General features: G+C 34.6%; 1 protein-coding gene across 3 annotated transcripts in view; it reads right to left on the bottom strand.

Annotated features, from left to right (window-relative positions):
- Positions 1-23,480, bottom strand: part of LOC137406665 (collagen alpha-2(IV) chain-like) — a 97,319-nt gene that overhangs the window by 71,990 nt on the left and 1,849 nt on the right. For 2 of the 3 annotated variants that reach the window (XM_068093277.1, XM_068093276.1), the window contains exons 3-11: positions 16,342-16,497; positions 14,488-14,574; positions 12,665-12,799; positions 11,581-11,698; positions 8,912-9,106; positions 6,906-7,108; positions 3,763-3,879; positions 1,232-1,396; positions 631-835 (exon numbers count right to left, since the gene is read on the bottom strand). In XM_068093277.1, the coding sequence (XP_067949378.1) occupies positions 631-835; positions 1,232-1,396; positions 3,763-3,879; positions 6,906-7,108; positions 8,912-9,106; positions 11,581-11,698; positions 12,665-12,799; positions 14,488-14,574; positions 16,342-16,497 (1,381 nt within the window). Of the gene's footprint in view, positions 1-630; positions 836-1,231; positions 1,397-3,762; positions 3,880-6,905; positions 7,109-8,911; positions 9,107-11,580; positions 11,699-12,664; positions 12,800-14,487; positions 14,575-16,341; positions 16,498-18,214; positions 18,275-20,242; positions 20,306-23,480 lie in introns of those variants that run through there. The other variant, XM_068093275.1, reaches the window with a different exon arrangement.

Raw genomic sequence — 23,480 nt, 5'->3', positions numbered from 1 at the left:
TGACAACAAATGATTCAATTAAATTTTTAACTTACACCTTACATAGCTTTACACAATATATTTGTTCCAATACTGCATGTAATTTTTTGAAATTTTTTGTTAAATTTTTGGACTGTGGAATGGTTTAAAAGACTTGGTTTTATTTTCTAGAAATATTTGTTACGATCTTGCAACAAATTTGTTGGCAAAACCTGACATGCTGACGCGCTTCACAAACGAAGTGATATAATAGCGTAAGGTCGTATTCTTTTGATCAAAACTCTTAACAACTATAAGCTTAAGCTTTGTTTTAACCAATAAAAGCCAGCCTACTGTAACCAACGTAAACTACAGAACAAAATTTATCAGTTTACATGAAAATGTTTAAAATATGGCATTTGCATGTAAGAGTCCAATGAAGCCTGGCCTCAGGACCATCGAACTATATGACAGGGTAAATAATAGCTTTGCGTATGAAGTTGTAATCACTCTATGAGTAATTGAGTAACAATTACATGTAATCATTCTATGAATAACTGAGGTGAATCTTTAGCTAGCTAGATTGCCATCAACCGTCAAATGACTATAGCCACATCTGGCTAGACTTTCAAAGTAAATTTAGAAACTTTATAGAGAAACTAAGCGATTTACCCGGGAATCCTGGAGGTCCTCGTTCTCCTTTCTCACCAGGAGGTCCAACATCACCAGGCTTACCATTTGAACCAGGGTCACCCTGTTCGCCAGGTGGTCCTCTACTTCCTGGATAACCTGGGCGACCTGTCTCCCCATCCAGCCCACGAGGTCCTTCATTTCCTTTAGGTCCGGTGGGTCCAGGTTGCCCTTCTGTACCATTACCCTTAGATATTTAATAAGATGTTCAGACGCTTGCGTGCTATGAAGAAGTGATGCAGAATTATCAAAGGCTCTTACCATTACTGCAGGATATTGATCTTTTGAGGACCTTCAATTTGGGATTCTACAGTACACTTAGTTTTATGGCAAAAACATCAAATACTTTTACCTTGTTTCTCCTAAATTATGAATGAGAGACGTTGAAACTCTGAGAGATCTTTAGTAATCAAAAAGTAAATTTTAAAGCCCAAACTTGAGGTTCATTCAATCTTATTGCATTCACTTAGTATAAGATGTAAAATTAAAGCATTTGGTGACATCAATTTTTAAATTGCAGGTGTAGATTTAACAAATCATAAAAAAGAATGTTGATTTTTGATACGAGATAAATTATACATACACCAGGTCGACCAGCAGGTCCAGTCCTTCCTGTTGGACCTTGTCGTCCTCTGTCTCCTTGCTCTCCCTTCTGGCCATCATATCCATTAAGGCCTCGCTCACCCTTGAAGCCTCTCTCACCCTTCATACCAAGTTGGCCTGAAGAACCTGGATAACCTCTTGGACCCTGTGAAGTACAAACTAGCCACATTATGAGTAGCCAAAAGATATGAATGCGCTATCTATATTTATAAATCTCAATGTTTGTCTGTCATCTGTATGTCTGTCGCCTGTATGTCGTTTGTCTAGTTATAGCGATAAAGTGTTAGCAGCAATAGCAAGCTCTTGGAACCACAAAGTTAAGCTGTTCCTATCGCCAATCGCTCTCACCATATACTGTATAGCCTTTTCGCAATTGAATACGCTAAAATATTAATTAATACAGTGGGCCCTCAAGTTACGATGCCCCTGTTATAAGATTTTTTTCGCCTTCCGGTATGGAACACGATGTTTTTTTTACCCTTGCCATACAAAGGCGAAATTGTTTTTACTTTTTGGCGCTATATGATATCAACCAAAATTTCTTTCGAAATTAAAATTTGGCAGTCGGCATACTAACTACGATGAAATAACAAAAATGCCAGTCTGCTATTTTCTGAAACCCCTCTCACAATGCCTGGAAAGAGATATGATGCTCGATACTTCAATTCGTTATAAGTTATAGTTAAAACGAAACCAAAAACAGGTAAGTGATAAAATTTTAGCCTATGACAAAGTTGAAGTTTAGTGAAACACATGCTAAAACTTAGCTTTGAGTATGTGTTTAGTGAGCTAGATTAAGTTAGGTTAAATTCAACATTTATGTTATACGTCTGTGCCGATGGCAGCAACTCACCTTGGTGCGTAATGCAAGTAGTGAATTGTAATGTTGCATTTTCTTGCAGATCATAATCACTGAATACACTTAATGTTACCGCAGGCAATTATAGTTACTAATGTTAACATAGTGTTTTGTTACTAATTTTTAACATGTACAGTATCGCATATAAAACTTTGAAGATTTTACTAGCGGGTGTTTGCATTAGATAATTACTATGAGTTTCTATACCATTTTATACAACAATTTTGCCTTACGATGCCAAAACTGAAACAAATTAAAATCATATGATTGTATACCAAATAATTTTTATTGTAATCGTAGCAAAAAAGACTTTAGCTATTACAGTGCAACCTCGGTTCTCGAACACAATCCGTTCCAGAAGGTTGGTCGAAAACCGAGTTGTTCGAGATCCGAAACAGGTTTTCCCATTAGAATTAATATATATAAGTTTTAATCCGTTCCAACACCCTGAATGTTTACCTTTTTACGCCGCTTTTACATTATTTTATGCATGAAATTGCACATTAAAATGCTGACCAACACATAAAAAGCAATGTATACCTCAGAAAATGTTAAGAAAAATGGCAAAGACACAAATAACATAAACATAAATGTAACTCAGGCTAATCGTACGTTTGCGTTGTCGTAATCTTCCATACGAAAGATTATGCTAACATGAACGTGTAAAAATTTAAAAAAAGGATAAAGAAAAGAATTATGAATAGGATTTTTTACTCGGCTATAGGATGTTCTTTTCTCTTAAAATATCTATCCAATGACACTTGCTTCTGCCTTATTTTTAGCACTTTTCGGAAGTGGTTCATGATAGTGTCGTTAAAGTCATTGATGACTGGTGGCTGCAGCTTTATCGGGGTGGTGGAGTTTGACGAAATTCTGTAACTCGGCCCATTTGCTACACATTTGTTTAATCTCGGACAATGCGACAACAGTTGGTCACGGAGAGAACGATCTACACCCGTACGCCGCTCAGCATCCCACCCTCACGTACGCACTCACGCGTCGTACCGGCGTTCGAACTCCGATTTTTGTTCGAACTACGAAGCAAGAATTTCTTGAATTTTTTGTTCGGACTCCGATTTGTTCGAACTGCGAGTCGTTTGAAAACCGAGGTTGCACTGTACTTGCTAATTTTTTCAAATTCACACTTATGCATCTTTACAGTTGTTTTATTTTTTCACTTAATTTATTGCAGCTGCACAAAACATTTTTTTCATGATATGAAATTTTAAAGTTACAGTTGTTTGAAAAAAATCAAAAAATATATATAATGACATTGCGCAGGAAGGTTTAAAGATATTATGAAAGGAATCTCAATCTCTTATACATATAAACTAGCCTCATGGAACAGAACTAATAAACTAGTTTAACCTTTCCATAAAATCTTGTTTTTAACCCCTATTGCATCTTTATGCAATGATTGAATTGAGATCAATGACCAGATCACGACAAGGAGTCACAACACCTATTACGATATATATATATATATTATATTACTTTTTAATATAGTATATATTAACATTTTAGCAATAATTTCATTTCAAATAGAAATGTTTTTTTACATTAGCCCATGCAACAATAATAAAAAACCCAAACATTCTTCTATGAAGAATTATCTAACGAAACCTGGACATGTGTATGATTGATTAACATACTGTTGGACCTGCTGGACCCCGAACTCCTTTCTCACCCTTTGAACCATCATCACCATCGAATCCTGGCATACCCTTCTCTCCAGCTGTTCCAGGGAAACCAGCATTTCCTTTGTCTCCCTAAAATATACCGATATCATTTGACTAATTCAGCTCTACTACAAGTGAAAACTGCAGATTGGATTCAAAATTAAGTCAGAGTGCAATCTGCAGAGTGCAATCAGATGCAAACTGCAGAGCACAATCAGAGGCACTCAGCTAGCGGAGTACGCCATTAAATGCTTTTTTGTATTATTATGACTTTATTGGAAGAAATAAAGCAATAATAATGATTTTCAAATTATGTCCAATAATCAATCAAATCAAAAGTATAGCGTTTAAATACTTGTCTATTTTAAGAGAATGGATAATAGATACTAATGTCATATATCCCTATCAAGGACCTGCTACACTTGTCTGTGAAGAATAAAACAAGACATTTAAATTGGCCCCAGTTTTTCTGGGCCACCACAGAGAGTTTTAATAAGACAAATCTTTATTCCTGAACATATTATATTATTAGTTCTTATATAACAAATGGTAAATTCAGACCCTTTGCACTTGACTGGTAACACCTCTAGCAATTCAACTAATAGTCAATGCAATGCAGACCTTTAGTTTTAACAAAATGACAGCATGCATTACCTTACAAACTAAAACAATTACACAATAACACGAACTTTCTTCTCGTAGGTCATATGGATAATGCAATAAAAAAATATATCAATGCATACAAAAAATGCACTATGATTTGTAAGCTAGAGTTGTAATCTCAACATAGAGACTGAATTAACATCTTAGCGTTGACATCCGTCAAGTTACCTGTTTAGTCACATTTTAGTCAAATAATTTCAATCGATTATTCATGCACATAAAACTACTCCACTGTAAAACTTCAGCACTTTTTCAGCGACTGGAAACTGCACAATTAAAAAACAAATTATAATAGATATCCATTTTAGTAAAACAAAACTTAGTTATTCTATATATAATATAGATTAAATCAGTTTGCTTTTGTGATGCTGCAAACTCCATGTAAAAGCATGTAAGTCACTAGGATTATATTATGTCACTATTAGCATACTTTATTTTTATATATTATATATTATATAATTCTGCTACACTATAGTGAACGCTCCTATAACCTATACCTCTTAGAATGTAAATTCTAGATAACATAAGAAAATTATGTGGAGTTTCTGCTTCGTACTACATAAACAATTCCATATAATGCAGAGTGTCAAGTCGGAGGAGTTCTCAAACTCAATTTGAATGGTGAACTATCTCGCTGCACTTGTGAGAGAAAGACTGTGCGCATATAGCGTTATACCTATTATATCTACAACTTTCATGATATTCTAGTTTATCGTAATAGATCATCAAATGTGTTGACAGAACATAAAATAGGATAAATGTGAATTGGTCATAAATACATAGAGGGGATCGATTGGTGCAGGTGTTACACCGTCGGTATACCAATCTGAATGTCACGAGTTGGAGTAGCGTCGGAAGTTATCTTTTATCTTAACCTTGACTCCTGGATACAGATAGAGGCCAAACAGGTAGTACACTCTTTTTATAGTACAAAGATTTTGTTGTTTTGCCTAATTGTACACGTAAAACGACTTGTTATTAGTTTTACTTTGCAGAATAGACTTTGCTGTTAGAAAAAATTAGATAATAGTTGTAAATGAGTGTCGAAAATGTGCAGTCCCTAAACACTTGTTGTAAAACTATGGTCTATAAAACCAGTGAGATTGATCATAAAGCGGAAAAAAGTTGTCGATGCAAACCGATAATACTGCAGTTATGGTACAGCCTACAAATTAAAGGAGTTAGGTCATGTTTTTCCTTTTTGCATGGACAAAAGGGTGAATTTGGAAAGATCGTGGAATGGATTAGGCAAGTTACATGTAGTTTACTGTTCATATAAAGTAAGTTCCCTATAGCTTAAACATTCCTCGAACGGATTATTTACGTTGTAGGAGCGCCTACTCTACACTACAATATTGGCCAGAGATGTGCACTACTTCGCCATGTATGAATGAGTGATTCACTTGAGTTAAATTATCATATCTTTCTGCAAGCTAATTACTTATTATTATACATAAATATCGATGGATTAAAACAAATGTTTTACACAAAATTTTAATGAGAATAACTTTACCCAAAAACCAATGTTTAAAAATTAAGAAAAAAAATCTTTAAAATGAATGCCAAGTTTTAAACTAGCGTATATATAAACCATGTGTGAGAGCTTAATTTAAACTTGAAATAACAATGATAAACAGCAATGATATATAACAATGATAAACAGCAATGATATATTATAACAATGATAAATAACAATGATAAATAACAATGATAAATCACAATGATAAATAACAATAAATAACAATGATAAATTACAATGATAAATAACAATAATAATTAACAATGATACATAACAATGATATATAACAATGATAAATAACAATAAATAACAATGATAAATAACAATGATAAATAACAATGATAAACAACAATGATAAATAACAATGATAAATAACGATGATAAATAACAATGATAAATAACAATGATAAATAACGATGATAAATAACGATGATAAATAACGATGATAAATAACAATGATAAATAACAATGATAAATAACAATGATAAATAACAATGATAAATAACAATAATGCATAACAATGATAAATAACAATAATGAATAATAAATAACAACAATAAATAACGACTATATATAATAATGATAAATTTTCTGCCTTGCAGCAAAAATGCTGGTTGAGCAAGTAGCAGATTGAGCTGGAGTTGTTGTCACTATCATACCCAAATAGAAATACACAAATAGTTTAATAACATTTAAAACGACTACCTACTAATAATGAAATTATGCACAAATAGAATATTACGAGTGATCAATGCGAAAAATTCAGCTGAATGCAGCTGGATTTAACAAAAATATGTTTTTGCAGTATTTATATGTTTAACGCATACTATAAATTATTTCTGTTTCATAAGCATTAAACTTTAACTTTTGAAGAGAAGGAAGTTTTGTAAAATCACAATTTTTAGCAAGAATTTGCATGTTGACAACTACTTACATTGAAGCCCCGCTCCCCCTTCTGTCCCTTAGGACCAACAATTGTGCCATTTGTGCCTTTAAGATCTACGAATGACTGTCCGGGAGGTCCAGGCTCTCCTTTTGGCCCCACAGGACCAGTTGGACCAACAATGCCAATGCCTCGTTCTCCTTTCTGACCATCCCTTCCATACTTTCCCTTATCTCCTTTTAAGCCCCGGGCTCCTGGTAATTTTTTAACAATGTCATTAAATTTCTTCTATTCGACGAGATGTGACTCTTTGGAAAACTTGTTTTCGCCAAACGGACTTGATTTATTATACAGTCATACTTCAACTTACGAGCTTAATGCGTTCCGAGACTGAGCTCGTATGTCAATTTACTCGCATGTTGGTGCAATTCATTTATATATAGAACAATTAAATATATATTGATTGGTTTCCATACTCTAAAAAAAGGCAAATAAAACACTCAAAACAAGATGTTGTAACAGAAAGAACATGTTGGCTATTGTCCTTACGTACTACATGCTTTCAAAAAGCAACAAATAAAAAATAATGCAAGGAAATGTGATTAATTAAAATGTAAAATTAAATACATACAATAGCAGTTAACACTCGCATTTGCCAGGGAGGGAGATATAAGTTATCCTTCGTTACAACAGTTGACTTTGATAAATTTAGATTTTATCAAAGTGTTAAAAGACAAACTTAGAAGCAAACCTAAAAGCAAACTTTCATTTTCAACTAAACGTAATTAAAATTTCTTCGGCGTTCATAGTTTGAAATTTCTCACTGGTTAGCGAGAAATCTTTCCTTTTTTTCGCTTTCACGACTAGCCGGCCGTTTTAAGATAAACCTATCTAAGGACGTTTGCCTTTGTCGCCCTTGCAACATGTTGCGATTAGGACGAACACAGGTGTCGTCACAAATGGTTAACACACGACCACTAGCCAACTTGTCCGAATGTCTATTAAACAGTTTGGATAGATAGCGCTGGCCTTTTCACATTGCATCGTTTCAGTTACGCTGTCACCGGCCAATTGTTTGTCCAATGCCATCAGCGGTCGTGAAGATCGCTGCACCGTTTAGAAACTGGTTAGTCCTTTTGCGAACTAAATGCCCTGAATATAATCCTTCTGTTTGATAATTATGAATGTATTTCTGTCATATTGCCGAGCTATCTGAATCACGCATACACATTTCGCATATTTTTCAATACTTTTCCGTTTAATATCGACTGTTATCATTTGCTTTTTCTTTGTATTATCTTTCATTTTACTGGCAAACTTTCGGTCTACGCACAGTACTTTTAATTCACATAATTCTGCACAGAAAATCGTGCACAAAAAACACGGTACAACAGTATAACCTGAGCAGTTGAAAAATACAGAGTGATGCTGTTCTAATAAAACACCTCCGGCATACTTGGCAACTCACTCAAGTGCTCGTATCTCAAACATGGCTCGTATGTTAGTGCTAAAACTTGCTAGAAAGCTGGCTCGTATCTTAAGTTTCTCGTACGTTGGAGCACTCGTAAGTTGAAGTATTACTGTAGATGAATGAGAACAGAACTGCATGGAAGTCAGCAATGAAACCAAAACCATAAAGCAGCAATTGCCAAAATGACTAACTGCAAGAGAAAGGGAGAGAGATAGAAAAAAAGAGAAAAGAAAAAAAGAGAAAGAGAGAAATAGAGAGAAAAAGAGAGGAGAGAGCTATAACCATTATTTATTGCGGAAAAAGAGCTAAGCAATATAGAACATTTATAGAACATTTATAGAACATTTATAGAACATTTATAGAACATTTATCGAACATTTATAGAACATTTATAGAACAATATGATAAATATTTATGACAGAAAAGGAGATAAACAAGGATACGCTGTAAGCTTACTGGGTTTATCTAAGTAAAAATATTTTAGCTAATAAGATACAGAAATCTCAGAAGTTACAACGCTTGGTAGCACATGCCTTCATTCATCACCGCCATACAGACACTGATTTACAACATAAGTGATACTCACCCACAAGACCGGGAACTCCACGCTCTCCCTTCGAGCCAGGTCTACCAGGATCACCCGGATATCCATCCCTGCCAGGAAATCCCAGTTCACCTTTGATACCCTTAATATTGCTGGCTGATTCTCCTTTCGGGCCGGGATCACCAGGATAACCTCTGGGGCCTTCTCGACCAGGTACTCCATCATAGCCTTTTTCACCTGCAGAGCAAAAAAAGTAGTAGTATTGTATCGTTACTAAATCTTTCAAGGCATTGCTACTCCTCTGTGTATATAACACTGAGAAAATAGGAAAGAAATCCTTGCTGCTTCTAGTCTGTATGCATATGATATAGCTTATTACAAATCGTACATTAGATCGTACCAGAAACTTTGCAAACAGCAGTTACAGGATGAGCTGATGCAGCAGAGCCCATATTTATCCCTTTAGCCCAGTCAAAATTGCCTAAAAATGACTGGAAAGCGTGTAGTTTGTTGTTGAAAGGAAAGATTGGAAATGGCACTTGCGATTGTGGAACAAAAAAATGCTGTGTAAGCTATTCTATTTTAAACATTTTCTCCACTTCAGCTGTTCTTATTTCGATTTGACGAGACAGAAATGGGCCACTATGACCTCTGGCACAAAATTCCTTTTTTTAACAAATCACCCATGTTATTCCAAAACATGTCAATGTCTGTTGAAACACTTATAACATGGTAACTTAATGTGTGCACAACTCCAAATCAGCATAATCCGTACAATGTCAACGTAGCGATTGAAGAAGTCTAAGCGATTGGGTGTGTAATAATGACAGGCAGCATTGCAGATGACTGCCTAAAATATTCTTTCTCCTGCATCGATATTAAACAAGCAGATACAACATGCTCCATTGCTCTAAGTTTATTTGTTGTTTCAGGAGGGCAGTTACATCTATGTTTACTCGTTAGAACATATAATAAGAACATAGCGTTTGTATTACATGTACAATGCAGTCACCGAAACCATGAAATACTAGTCTCGCAATAACTGTCTTGAGACAAAATATAGATCAAGTAATTCAAAACGGCCAATTGCAATCGCCAAAGTGGTACACATTGCACAAGATGTTGCGGATGCTTGGCAAACTATCGAGAAAGTTGGACAGCTGCAATCTTCGCCAACGTATCGGCCTTGCCCTAACAATGCCATCCATTTACGATGCATATATTGACGAAGGTTTGCCAAGAGAACAACTCTGAGATACAGCGATAAAGCAAGGACAGCTCCGACATATAGCGATAGAGTGAGGACAACTCTGACATATAGCGATAGAGTGAGGATAACTCTGACATATAGCGATAGAGTGTGGACAACTACGACATATAATGATAGTGAGGACAACTCTGACATATAGCAATATAGTAAGGACAACTCTGACATATAGCGATAGAGTGAGGACAACTCCGACATATAGCGATAGAGTGAGGACAACTCCGACATATAGCGATAGAGTGAGGACAACTCTGACATATAGCGATAGAGTGAGGACAACTTTGACATATAACGATAGAGTGAGGACAACTCCGACATATTGCAATAGAGTGAGGACAACTCTGACATATGTCGATATAGTATGAACCAGCATTAAGTTCAAACTCTTATAAACATCTGCTGTTTGTGGTGAAAAGCACAAGTGCAGAAATATGGCATTCTTTACTAAATAGTATTTTTACAAGCTACAATAAAATTCTACCGCACTTTTTTCCAGAGATGTGCTCTATTTAGACATGTATAGTAAATCGCTTGAATTAAATCATATCTTGATGCTAGCTAATTACTTGTTAATATTATACAGAGAAATCTAAGAAAAATTATTTTTCTAGTGATTTTAATTAAAACAAATAGTTTTAATTAAAGTCACTGAAAAAATAATTTTTTCCAATGAAAGTATTTCCTTTCGCTGAAATTTTTTTCACTATTAGTGATAATGAAAAAAATTAATTAAACTTTAATTACTTTCAGTAATTTAAGTAATTTAAAGCTTTATTTACTTAATTGAAATGGTTAAATTTGAAGTAAAAAAATATGCTTCTGTGTTTCATTAAAACTTGAAACAATAACGACAGCTTTTTGAATAAGTTACAAAAATTTAATAATTTCAGGTGTGCATGTATTTTAGCCTCACACAAAACTCAATTCACATCGCTTTACTATAATAAGAGCCGTGTACATGGGTATTTTTGAAGACACGCTAAGAGCGTTAGAAAAAAAAGTGTCTCACACTGGTATTGAAGTCCAATTGTCCATTTTACAGACATATGCACTAATCACTCTACCAGCTCTCCATTTTGCCACATCACAGAATATTTATTCTGTAATTATACTGATTACTCATGACAGTCTCTTTTGGTGCATGGAATTGCCAGTGTACTAGTTTACATGGAATGCCAGCATTTGAGTTGACATAATTGCTACATACATGTAGTTCATATGGCTTATACAAAGTCTATAACTCTCAACCTCGTTATAATATGAGACACTAAATCCTACAAGAGTGCACAACTACTAAGCAATGTACAGTAAAATCTCATGTAGAAATACACAACTACAGCTGAGAAACATTTTGGTGGTACTCACAGCTGTTAAATTTATAAAAACCATTTGATAGGCTAGTATTTAGTAGCATTTTGTTGAATATGTGATTAGATATTCATACCTGGTTCTCCTTTAGTGCCATTACATCCATCAATACCAGGCAGTCCTCTTGGTCCAGCTGACCCTGGTAAACCTGGAATGCCATTAAGGCCAGGAAAACCTGGAACTCCAGTTTTACCCTAAAATATGTACCCATTTTTATGCAAACTAAATGTTCTAGCTCAATGTTGAAAAAGTACCATAAATAGCAAATAACGAGGGACTTGACCAAAAGATTTTAAGCTATGACATGTTGTAATATCTACATAGAACTGAAGGTGTTAGCAGGTGCTCTTTGTAATTTCTATGATTAAGACGTGTATTATCAGTACACGGCTGGGTTTCCCGTTCGAAAGGTGCGCACTCGTGAATTGTGAAGACAAAGAAAGTGTATTGGTAGTCACAAAGAGTTCGAGTTAAGATTTTGTTATAACTAGTCACAACTTATCAGCAGTTTGTTACATGTATATGTTGCTGCGAGTGAAAATGTTAGACTCTTTTTAGAATGAGCTTCCAATAACATATTGTTTTCATTTTTTCCAAATATGTTTGTTTCTCATTATGTTTTGACCCATTTTTGTTTCATTTAATACAGGGGGTAAGAGGTTGCCCTCATCAATCATAGGGGGTTTGGAGATAAAAACAATAGTCTGTTCAACACAGCAGTATAATCGGAGTAGCATCAGCTACTCCGATTATAATGCCTGGTCATGAACTCATTGAAAGTGTTGCTATTTTATACAAAAGTAACTAATTTTTATTGCACAATAGTATATCTATTGTTTAATAAATTATATTTATTTATTGTATTTGTTATATATACATTAACTATATTTATTGTATAATAAATAGTCTTTATAACATAAAAGTCACGTTCGTTTGTCTGAAACCAAGATTGCAGGTTGAAAAAATGATCATGTAATATAGGTTTCAAACCCACAACATCCTTCTTCACCACCAAGCATGCAATCAATCACCATCCAAGTGCACATGTGTATGCTTAATGTGTTATTATGCATACATTTATTCTTTGATTTATTGAGACTCCTGATGATATCTCACAGACCACGAGACTGCCAAAGTACTAGTAATATATAAAGACTTACCGTATTTCCTTTTACTCCTGAAGGCCCATCACGTCCTGGCTCTCCCTTGAATCCTTTTGGACCAGGGAGACCTTCAATGCCTCTTGGACCAGTCAAACCTCTCTGCCCTTGAGGACCGATTGGCCCAGAATAACCCTAACAAAACAACTATATTGAAACGAAATTAATTAAGCAGACAAGTGTAACAAGAGTTCACGGAAATGTGTATCGGTGGCTGACTTGAGATTTGAGAATTTTGAGCGGACCTTAATACAAGATAAAATTGGGAGTACTATGTCAGCGACGCTATTCATGTTTATGATGTATATAAGTATAAATATATAATTATATATATTTATAAATATGTATAAATAACTAAATATATTTATAAATATTACAAATTAGTATAAATTTATACTTTTTATATAAATAAGTATATATGTATGTATATTTGTATACATTTATATATTTACATGTATTTATATAATAGAGGGAATATTTACAGTCTCTCACGTAAAAGAGTTTAATAATAAAATAGAGCAATGTGAAATAAAGTAAGATGAAAGTTTAAGTTCAGTTTAAAACAATTTTATTACTAATAGTTTCATATTGCAAGCAATAATCATTATTATTGCTTGATTATTGCTTTGCAATATGAAACTTAGTAATAAAATTGTTTTAAACTGAACTTAAACTTTCATCCTACTTAAACCATAACTGTCACGAACAACTTTTATTGTATTTTTTAGGTAAATCAGACACGCTGATTCCGATTTTGTACTCAAAATAAAGATTAGTCCACTAACCTTCAAAGTCATTTAGGCTTTTTTAAAGCGTTTCAATATCCGTTTCGAAAACAACACAATCGGCATTACAAGCTCCGCCCATAAATATGTGACGAAACCTAGCTTTTTCAGAAACGGAAGTTAGGAATGTTTAGTCCGATTTAAAATAATAGAGATGGGTGTCTTAAAACCCATTATTATCTAAATCCAGCCTGTAAAATAATTTCAGTTTTTTATGAAAGGGATATAAACTATTTAAAATTGCTTGCAGCTTGTTACATGACGTTTAAATGGGCTGGACGCTGAGAAAAATGAGCTCAAAAAGCGCGGTTTTATCACGAGCTAGCGTTGTTATCACGCTTTTTAAATATGCAATGCTAAATAGCTTATCTACCTTTCAGAAAAGACTGATATTATTTTAAAAGCTGGATTTAGATATTAATAGATTTTAAAACACCCATCTCTATTATTCTAAATCGGTCTAAACATCTCTACGTAACTTCTGTTCCTAAAAAGCTAGGTTACGTCAAGTATTTATGGGCGGAGCTTGTTATGCCGATCGTGTTGTTTTCGAGACCGATATTAAAACGCTATAAAAAATCCTTTATTACTCTGAAAGTTAGGGGCCTAATCTTTATTTTGATTACAAAATCGGAATCAGCATGTCTGATTTACCTAGTAAATACGATAAAAGTTGTTCGTGGCAGTTATGGTTTAATTTTATATATATATTTATAGATAAATTACTTTATAAGCAATAACCTCATTTCAAACAAAAATTTGTTCCATATTATGCCTTAGAAAAATCATAGTAAAAGGAACAACAGTTAGTCAATCAGATAAATGGTTTGACATAAAGCCTCTACCTTTAGTTCTGGCGCTTTTTCTAATCCTCTACAGCCTTATGATGTAGACTTGGCTAAATTGATTTAAATTGGCTAAATTGTTTCATAAGGTTTAGAAGATATGTTTATGATTAACTGGTTGCCTAAAAAGACGCAATGACATAGTCACTGTTGCTAATTATATGCTTCATGATCTATTATATAAATAATATACCCTGGCTCCCTTTTCGGCAATACACTTGCAATTTCCTCCAGCTCCTCCACTGCAGTTGACACCATTACAAGGTTCATCTGGTTGAGCCTGCAACAATGCATAGTGCTTAAAATAATTTAAGAAGTCTGTTAAATTTAGTTGCTAGTCTAAACGAAAAAGTGACTCCTCTGCCCTAAAAAGCGTGTCGTTGTTGACAAGATTTATATAAGTAGGTGATTGTGAAAGAACTAGGGTGAAAGCTAAGCTAAGGCTAGTTTTTGTAATCGCTCCAAGAATACTAGGCATCGTCATTATGATGTCAAAAGATTAAAAGCTGTGTTTTATAAGCAAATCATCAAATAAATTTAAGAAATCTGAGAAAGTTGGCAGAAAAAATTTGTAAAAAGTTTGTTTTGGGTTGTGATGGACTGTTCATCAGCCATTATAAAATCAAAGCTGTTCTAATGTAGAAAGTTGTTTGGACGGAATTAACTAATTTTATCGAGGTGCTAGACAGTCCATATAGACATGTGATCAATATTTTCTTACTACCACAATGAAACCTCCCCCTCTATACAACTTGATTTTTCCTCAACTTTTGTCTTAGTTGAAGTCAATTAACCCTGTGGAGGCTAATTTATTTCCGAAGTTTTCACTTTGTGAACAGATTAATTTTGACAATATTTATCAATATTTTTTACGCTCACTATTTTGGTCATAACTCAAAAACGGTTTTTGCTCTTAGTGAACCCCTAATAAGTGATCAAAAGAAAATTCTCGACAAAACTGTACTAATAATAGCTAGATTACATCAATACCCATGAATTCTTTCACTGTTGTTGCCGAGGTTTCGGTCACGAGTGTGTCAGAACAACACTCTGATTCAAATTCACTAAGGTTTAAATCCGATCCATTGTCTTTAGATTTGTCGATATGGTGGTTTACAACCTGATCTGAAGACTTTCAATCATTCAGATGATTGATTAGAATGCTCTTTAGGAGCAATGTACCAGCATCACGAGTGGCCATATGCTTGCTTTCTAAATTCAAAGTTTTTCGGTTTTGTTTCAAAAATTTTGAAAGCACCATGATCGAAGTAATAATTCTATCAGCCTACCATGCTATACTTGAAGCAGTCCCTTGTTTAACTCGGTCTGAGACTTCAACTTATATGAACTAGCTGTGCCTACCGGCATTGCCCGGGTAGTAAAAATCAACTTATAAACAATGAGAAGTGATGAGAGTTGCCTGCCACTTGCTATTAGCCTGGCACATAGCCAATGGAAAATTTCTGTAAGCTTACTAATAATAGCTAGGGCTTCTAAGGACGGTATGTCAAGACTTTAGGTCATGGTATTTGTTCCCATATAGCGACATATATGGCCTAGTGAGTTTATCAGTCTCTGTGGCCGAATCGGTATGACGTTGGACTAGCGAACGGGAGGGATTATCAAATCTTCTTCGGTACGGATTTCTTACTCGAAGATTTTAATAATAGCTATAGCCGGAATTCAGACAGACATACGGACACACTTTGAGAAGTATATATATAGATATCATTGAAAAAATTCTGATTCTGGGCAACATTAATGTCAACCCCTTAAAAAGCCTCTCTATTAGCTAGGCCAGGGCTGCTGCTGGTATTGGCCAGGAAGAAACACTAAGCATTGTTTTTATTAGGCTAAGAGATGCACCTAGGGTGCTAATTGTCACGCAACCATACATGTACATGTACGTGTTACAAGCTCAACTGAAAAGCTATTTTAAATTCATAACTTCAAACAACAGAGACTAAAAATAAACTAACAATTGAAAAACATGCATCTCACTATGAATTCAAAAAAATGTTTTGCAAAAGAAATATTAAAAACTTACTACAAAAAACTGCGCAAGAAGCCTTTCATTCTCCTCTCTGTTCCTCCGAGATGTGATCTGGTAGTCGCTATCTGATAGGAACCCTTTTTGCCACTGCTCTAGAATTTCTTTGTACATGACTTCATTAGCGTCTATCTGCCTGCGCAACTCAGTGGCCTGTGTGATGAGGAGGTTTAGTCAGCACAAGCTAATCTCTCAATATAATAGCTATAGTTGTTTCATATTGAGAAGTACATGAGTTAGTATGACAAGAATAACACAAAAAACAACATTAATGTATTGAAACGGCTAGATGCACTGAGAGGAAATAGTTGTCTTTTGTTCAAGAATACATGCTTCATAGTATAGCCATCCAAATGTAGAGCTGATGCTCACATTTGTAGACAGAAAGACAGATGGTAACGTACTTCCTGTATGACACTTGCAGTTATCTGTATATCAGGTATGTGATCCACATTTAACTAGTATTAGTAACAATGGTGCCTATAGGTGCCAGGTGAGGCCTGGTTTCCATTAAAAAGTACCAACAGAGTATGAATTTAGTTACTGTAACATAGCATTCATGCTAAGCCATTCAAACGGCCAAAGCAAAGTAAAAGTGATCATGCAGTTAGATGGGTAGACCTTTATTAGCAGAATATCTCGGCACTTAATTGAACAATAACTTCGGTTTAAAATTACAAATGCAGCTGTCTTCAGGAAACTCATAACAGTTTATGCGCATGGCTACCTGCTTCTTCGAAATAAATTGCTAACAAAATTGGCTAAGATACGCCAATCTACAAATAGTGACTACGCTATGATTGAAAGAAACTGCATAATTGGTGAGAGACCATTCTGAGAGAAAACAATTCTTAAAATTGCAGCTTCTGTTTGGTATAGCCTACTGTATTTCTTTGCATATTAGGAATACAATTCAACAACCTGCAAATTTACAACTTTTCTAATCCTTATTTCAAAATTCATGAAATTAATAACTTGAGAAATGGTGGCATATCATTGTTTCTTGAAAAAGTGTCCGCATAAGACTGATGATGCTCTTAGGCAGAATGTAATTGAACTCAAAAATGCCAAGAGAGAATAAGCCTTTCTTCAAATGAGTTGACAATGTACAAGGTAAGATAACTTTTACATTAGCTATTAGTTGCTGACCCATAACTATCAGAACAATGCAACACAAGACACCCGAGCTATATTAGAAGAGCACAACAAATACAGTTGTTGCATTTTTGTGTAGCTTGTACAACAAGGTATAAAAAATTATTTCTGAGTATATAATTATAGCTAATTAAGCCTAGTAAATACATTAAAACTAAAAAGTCTGCTCGTTGAATAATAACCAACATAATAGCATAGCGTAAAAAATGCCATTCAAGAGTTATGTGCTAGTCCCTATGAATTGGTAAGACGACTCCTACCAAAACTATACCAACTACCAATAACATTCAGCATTGTGAAAGTATGTAATAAAATGTGGAGTTGTTCATGGATATTATACATAGCTCTCAGGCTATTGTAGGCATGCCCTCTGTTAACACAAAAATGATTGCACCTGGCAACGAATAATTGATCATTAAAAAAGCTGTAGACCAACCAGGCAAGATCTTACAAGTATAAAATAAAGAATGAGACAGCAAAATTAATAAAAAATAAGGAAAACAGGAAGCTGGATGCTCTACAACAGACGCCATAAACAGAGAGATAGAGAGCTTGAAGTGAATGGACAGTCGAACAAACGACAAGCAATAAAACAAACATATATATAGAGTACTAAAATAGACACATATGGACAGACTGATAGAGAAAGAGCTACAGACTGGAGAACGAACAAAGAACTTTTAAAATGAAAGATAGCAAGCAAGCTCTTCCATACCCTCACTTGCTGCGCTTCCAGCCCTGCCTCTTGTACTGCAAGCTCTTCCGCTGATGAGAGCTGCCAATTGTAAATGCATGTTGTAGGCACGATTGTCAACAACTTGCCTTGTACATGTTTAGACTATTTTAACAGGAGCTGTTTATACTAATAAAAATGAAATCGATTCGGTTAACTCGAAAACTGACCAACGAAAATCTTAATTTTTAAAAGATGATAGAAGTTCTGAAGAATGTTGCCCATCTGTTATACAATAGGTTCTAACTGATTAATCTGCTATTTTATTTTAAAACAAAAATACATTTTATTATAGACAGTTGACTTGTTGTACATTGAAAGCTGTATACCATCTTCTCAAACAAGTTTGATAACAGCAATAGGGAATTGTATTAAAGAAACTTTTAGATTAAAGCTTACAATGATGATATCTGCTTCATTACACAAATTTGAGGCAGTCTACGCCCAAGGCTAATATTGTTCTGCAACACCAGTGATTCCAAAACGCATTTATTTTTTGTGGGCAAGGATGAATATACATTTTATCCCATTTTGTGTTGATTGTTATCAAGTTTGATAACAGCTATAATTGATTTGTGATATTTTAAAATCCACATCTCAAACATAAACTTTCCTTTGATCACTGTTGCCAAAAATATGCTACAGGTTTGAAGTTTGAAAAACGAATAAACAGTAGGACCAGTTTGGCTTTTACTAGTGCCCTTGATCCTTAGCTTTTGTGAAAGTTAAGAATCATGGGTTGCTGCCTTTAAGGTTACTGTACCAGTTAAGGAACATTGAAATGTTATGACAGATAACCGACTTTTTGCCGCTACAACTAGAACTGTCAATCAAAGTGTATTTCTCACCACACTCCAATATGAATTTCGTCAGATTGGATTCAAGGCTTTTTAGATACACAATTGCAAAACGGAATCATTTTTCTTGCATTCCTTTCAAACAAATTCAAATTTAAAACTGGAAAAAGAAAATATTTTCATCTTATCCATTCTTTACAATGCTTTGTACTCAAAAAGTTAGAGCGATTGAGACACATTGAGTCCTACATTTAGAGAGGTCATTAGCAGGGTCGAGAGCAGACTGAAAGGATGGCCGCCAGCTGTCTGATTGTTTTATGAAATAACAGATCTATTGTTTGTTGAACAATCTGCCAGTATCGTCTAACAAGATGTCTGCACTGTAAATTTCCTTATTAGCTTTCCAAGTTTTCAGTGCTTTATGGAAAGACTTACCTACTAGTTTTAGTAGGTATTTTACAATCACTCCTAACGGCTGATTCACACTATATCGCCAGATGTTAGGGTTGTCCTCTCGGTGATTACCCGCTGACTATGTGCACCGTAAACTGATGGCATCATCGAGGCGATGCGAATACGTTGTAAAATATTGCAGCTGCCAACTTTCCAGATAGTTCGCCAAGCACTTGTGACAACCTGTGCACTGTGCATCCCTTTGATGATGGTGATTGGCTGTCGAACTGCTTGATCTTTATGTTCTTTTATGACAGTTGCTGCGGGATTAGTATTTCATCGTTTTCGCGACCACATTGTATAACGAGAACACCATGACGGAGACTATTCACTGGCGTTACCGCAGATGGGTTTGTGATAGTATGAACAGTGTTATTACAGACGATCACTGAAGTATTCGATAATTAACACCGACATACGGCAATATAGTGTGAACCAGGATTTAGTGAGAATAAAAAGGTTTGGATTAATTATTACAGCGAGCCTATATAATATGCATAGCGACGATTTTGCTATAGTTAAAGACACAGACACAAGAGTCTTTGAAAAACTTTTCTCATTCTTGTACGCGTACCACTAAACTATTTTTCATCAAGTTATCTATACAATCAGCCAATTTTAATTACAATGAAGGAAAATGCTAAAAAAAAGTAAATACGAGAATTGATTTGTAAAGTTATATAGAATTCTCCATAATTTCTAGATAGTACAGACTGAGCAGAGCAGGAGTAGCCGTCAAACAAAGCACCAATAGACACACCTCTTCTATTTTAGCATCCACCCGAGCGAGCAACACTGCTGTCTCCCATTTCACCCCATACTCGGCAGCATTTTGGAGACGTATTACATCCTCGTTGCTATAGTAACCACTCTGTTGGGGTTGGGGCAAAGGATACTCCGCAGAGAGGGAGCTGTCATAAACTGTTTGCAATTTTAGGCGTTGCCCTTCCCAGCGTTCAAGAAGGTACTCGGTATCAGCAGCTGATTCCAAGCGCTAGAGCGAGGCGTAGAGATACTTGCAACTCATGTCAAACAGGTGCCAGAGAAGTTGATACACAATTTACAATGCAAGCGTACCCTAAATGTGATGCCCTGTTCTTTAACATGCTTCAATATGACCAATTTGACTTTAAACGCTTTTTAACAAAAATCTAACGAGCGAGAATTCGTTTAGAGATTTGAAGTTATTATTGCGGGATCTACATAAAATAAATATGCATAAACAGTTTTTACTCGGCTATGTATTGCAGATCAGCAAACCAGGCTGGCTGTCAACTGATTTAAGCACATTTAATATCTATTGACAGATAATCATTCAATTGGTGTTGCTGTGGATGCTTTTTGTTATTGTTCATTATTTTACAAACACAAATATATAATATACCATATATAATAAATATTATACATATTATACATAATTATATTATATATAATATATATTATAGATATTAAATATAGATATATTAAAACATCTATTATATGTAAATAAGCTTGTACACTGATCTTGTAAGATTTCTTATTAAAACTCTTTTATCAAAAGAAAACCTATCATTTACAAAATTTCAACAAAAAATATTATTTCAAAAGAAGGAATTTTGTAGTGACTGATTTGACAATTTCAAACATTTTGCAATAGCAATTACAAAAACTTAATTCGGCATGTTTTACTTTGCATCAATATTGATGAAATCATGGATGCATTTTCATATTGTCCAAAAGACATCTAAACAGATTTAAAAATACCAACGCTGAGTAAAATAAAGTTTTCATTTTTTCTCTTGGCAGGAATAAAAAGTAGTTTGTGAATTTCACATCTTTCTAAACAAATTCATCACTGAAATGAGCAGCAAACATTTAATATGACAAGGAAAACCTATTTCACGAAGAATACATGAGAATAGAGGAAACTTGGCAGACTATATTTGTTATTGTTTGTACCTCAAGTATGGCCTCGAATAAGCGGGTGTTTGATTGCTTGACACCCTCAATGGCATTCAGTGTTGCCGTATTAGTGAGCCCAAATGGTGTCAAGAAATTGCGATAAGCTGCGATGAGAACTTCGTCGTTCTTATCGTATCTCTGGTCGATATCAACTACTAACGCCGAGACAGATTCTGGTGTTTCATCCGCCAAATATAGCGAGATGGGTTTTGCCTCCTTAGTGTTGTTAGCCTGAGAACTGAGTGAAGCTGAAGAACCGAGAGCTAGGTTCTCATGCTTAGCGGGCAAAGCTTTGTCTACGTCTGCAATGAAACTACCGCTTTCTTCCTACAAACATTATCTAATGCAAATAGAGTAGTACAAACCATGAAAGAAAGGAACACATGCCTCTCAGCTAGCAATAAAGGGGAATAATCACAGGCTACATAAGCACCTATACCTCTATGGCAGAGAAGTCATGTGTAAATTTATTCAACTGATCGAAAGGCTCATATCCATTTTTAAACAACTGTAATATCTTCTTTTGAGGAAAGGATTCTGGATTACTACAGCAAGCTTATAAAATATTAATAAGGATATTATAATAATATAATATAATAATATGTATAGCAACAACCTTTTTCACGGTCTTTTATCACAATTACTTGTCAGGTGAAATGTTCTCTCATTTGAAATAATCCAATCCTAATTTGTAAACCATTTTTCATTAAGTTCTCTACATAATTCAGACTATTTTAGAAGAATAAAGGAGCACTCGAAAACAAATTATAATATGAGAATCGATTCATGAGGTTCACCATCAAATGTAATGTTTCAACTACAGTCTAGCCTCGACATAGATAAATTATGTAGATTGAAATGTTACAATTGAGGTTTTATACACTCATAAAATGCTTAGACATTTTGCAGACAAAGATTTTGAGCAGCTTGTATAACTTCAGGAGTGACAAAAATTTTCTTTTCTAGCAGAAGGCTGTTGCAAAGAAGCTGTTATAGCAATACCAATATCTTTTTTACACAAAGCTTTTATTCTTCATGGATGTATTAGACACACAGTATGCGCAGGGAATTCACAATTGAAAATAGTGAATTGAAATTCTAATTGAAACTGCATTAGGTTGTTGGGTACAGTCAGTGCCTTATCATGTGACCTTATCATATGACTTGACTAGCCCACGTCACTAACACAAAATATGTCAAGTCGTTTAAAATATTTTACTTTAGGAGGTCGAAGCCATTCCAAGTTTAAAATGTAAAAAGCTTGTGGAGATCAAAATTATGTTGTTCAACTGAAAAAACATTCTAACATGGCGATTTCTGGTTGGTTAAAAGTATAATTAATCTTGACAAGGCACAAGCTGATTGGCTGTTTGTGCTTGAAGATTCCTGAAATACTGCTTCAAAAAGTAACTGGATGAAAAACATTGCACTGCAGCTGTGTACAAACGAGAGGAGAATAAAAACAGTGTGATACCATAACTCCTACGCATCAATTAAAACAGTTAATTGGCTATGAATACCCATGGCCACGAGCTGATTACTTTCACGAAAGGTCAATGTAAGGTCAAGTATGGTAGTTTAAACACACCAAGATAGATAACTCTCACATTTTTCAACAAACTAATTCGAAAGAAATGTGAATTGGTATTGGTAAGAGTTCACTTTTCTAATTCTTTAAAAGCAAATAATAATAATAGGAATAACAATCTGCATCTGAACACGTTCATGTTCTGCTAGCTTTGCCAAGCCCACTCCACGTAAATCGAAGTTTGTAAGGGAGGCGTGAAACTGACAAAGTTTGTTCTTTTTGTGAAAGCAGTTATAGCAAAGACAACATGACTCCAATCAGGAGTTATAGAAAAGACAACATGACTCTAATCAGGAGTAAAGCCTCATAAAATCCTATGGTAGCCATCCTATGTCATGTTTGCTCAGGGGAAGTAGTGCAGGTCAAGGGTAAATATGGCATGTGATCAATACTGTCATCTAAGTCAACTATAAAAAATGCTAGCAAATAATCATCGGAAAATCAAATATTAGCAGAGAAAATAATATAT

This window comes from Watersipora subatra, chromosome 10 (assembly GCF_963576615.1).
Source record: "Watersipora subatra chromosome 10, tzWatSuba1.1, whole genome shotgun sequence".
NCBI classification, from domain to species: Eukaryota; Metazoa; Bryozoa; class Gymnolaemata; order Cheilostomatida; family Watersiporidae; genus Watersipora; species Watersipora subatra.
This window is presented reverse-complemented; position numbering and strand designations above follow the sequence as displayed.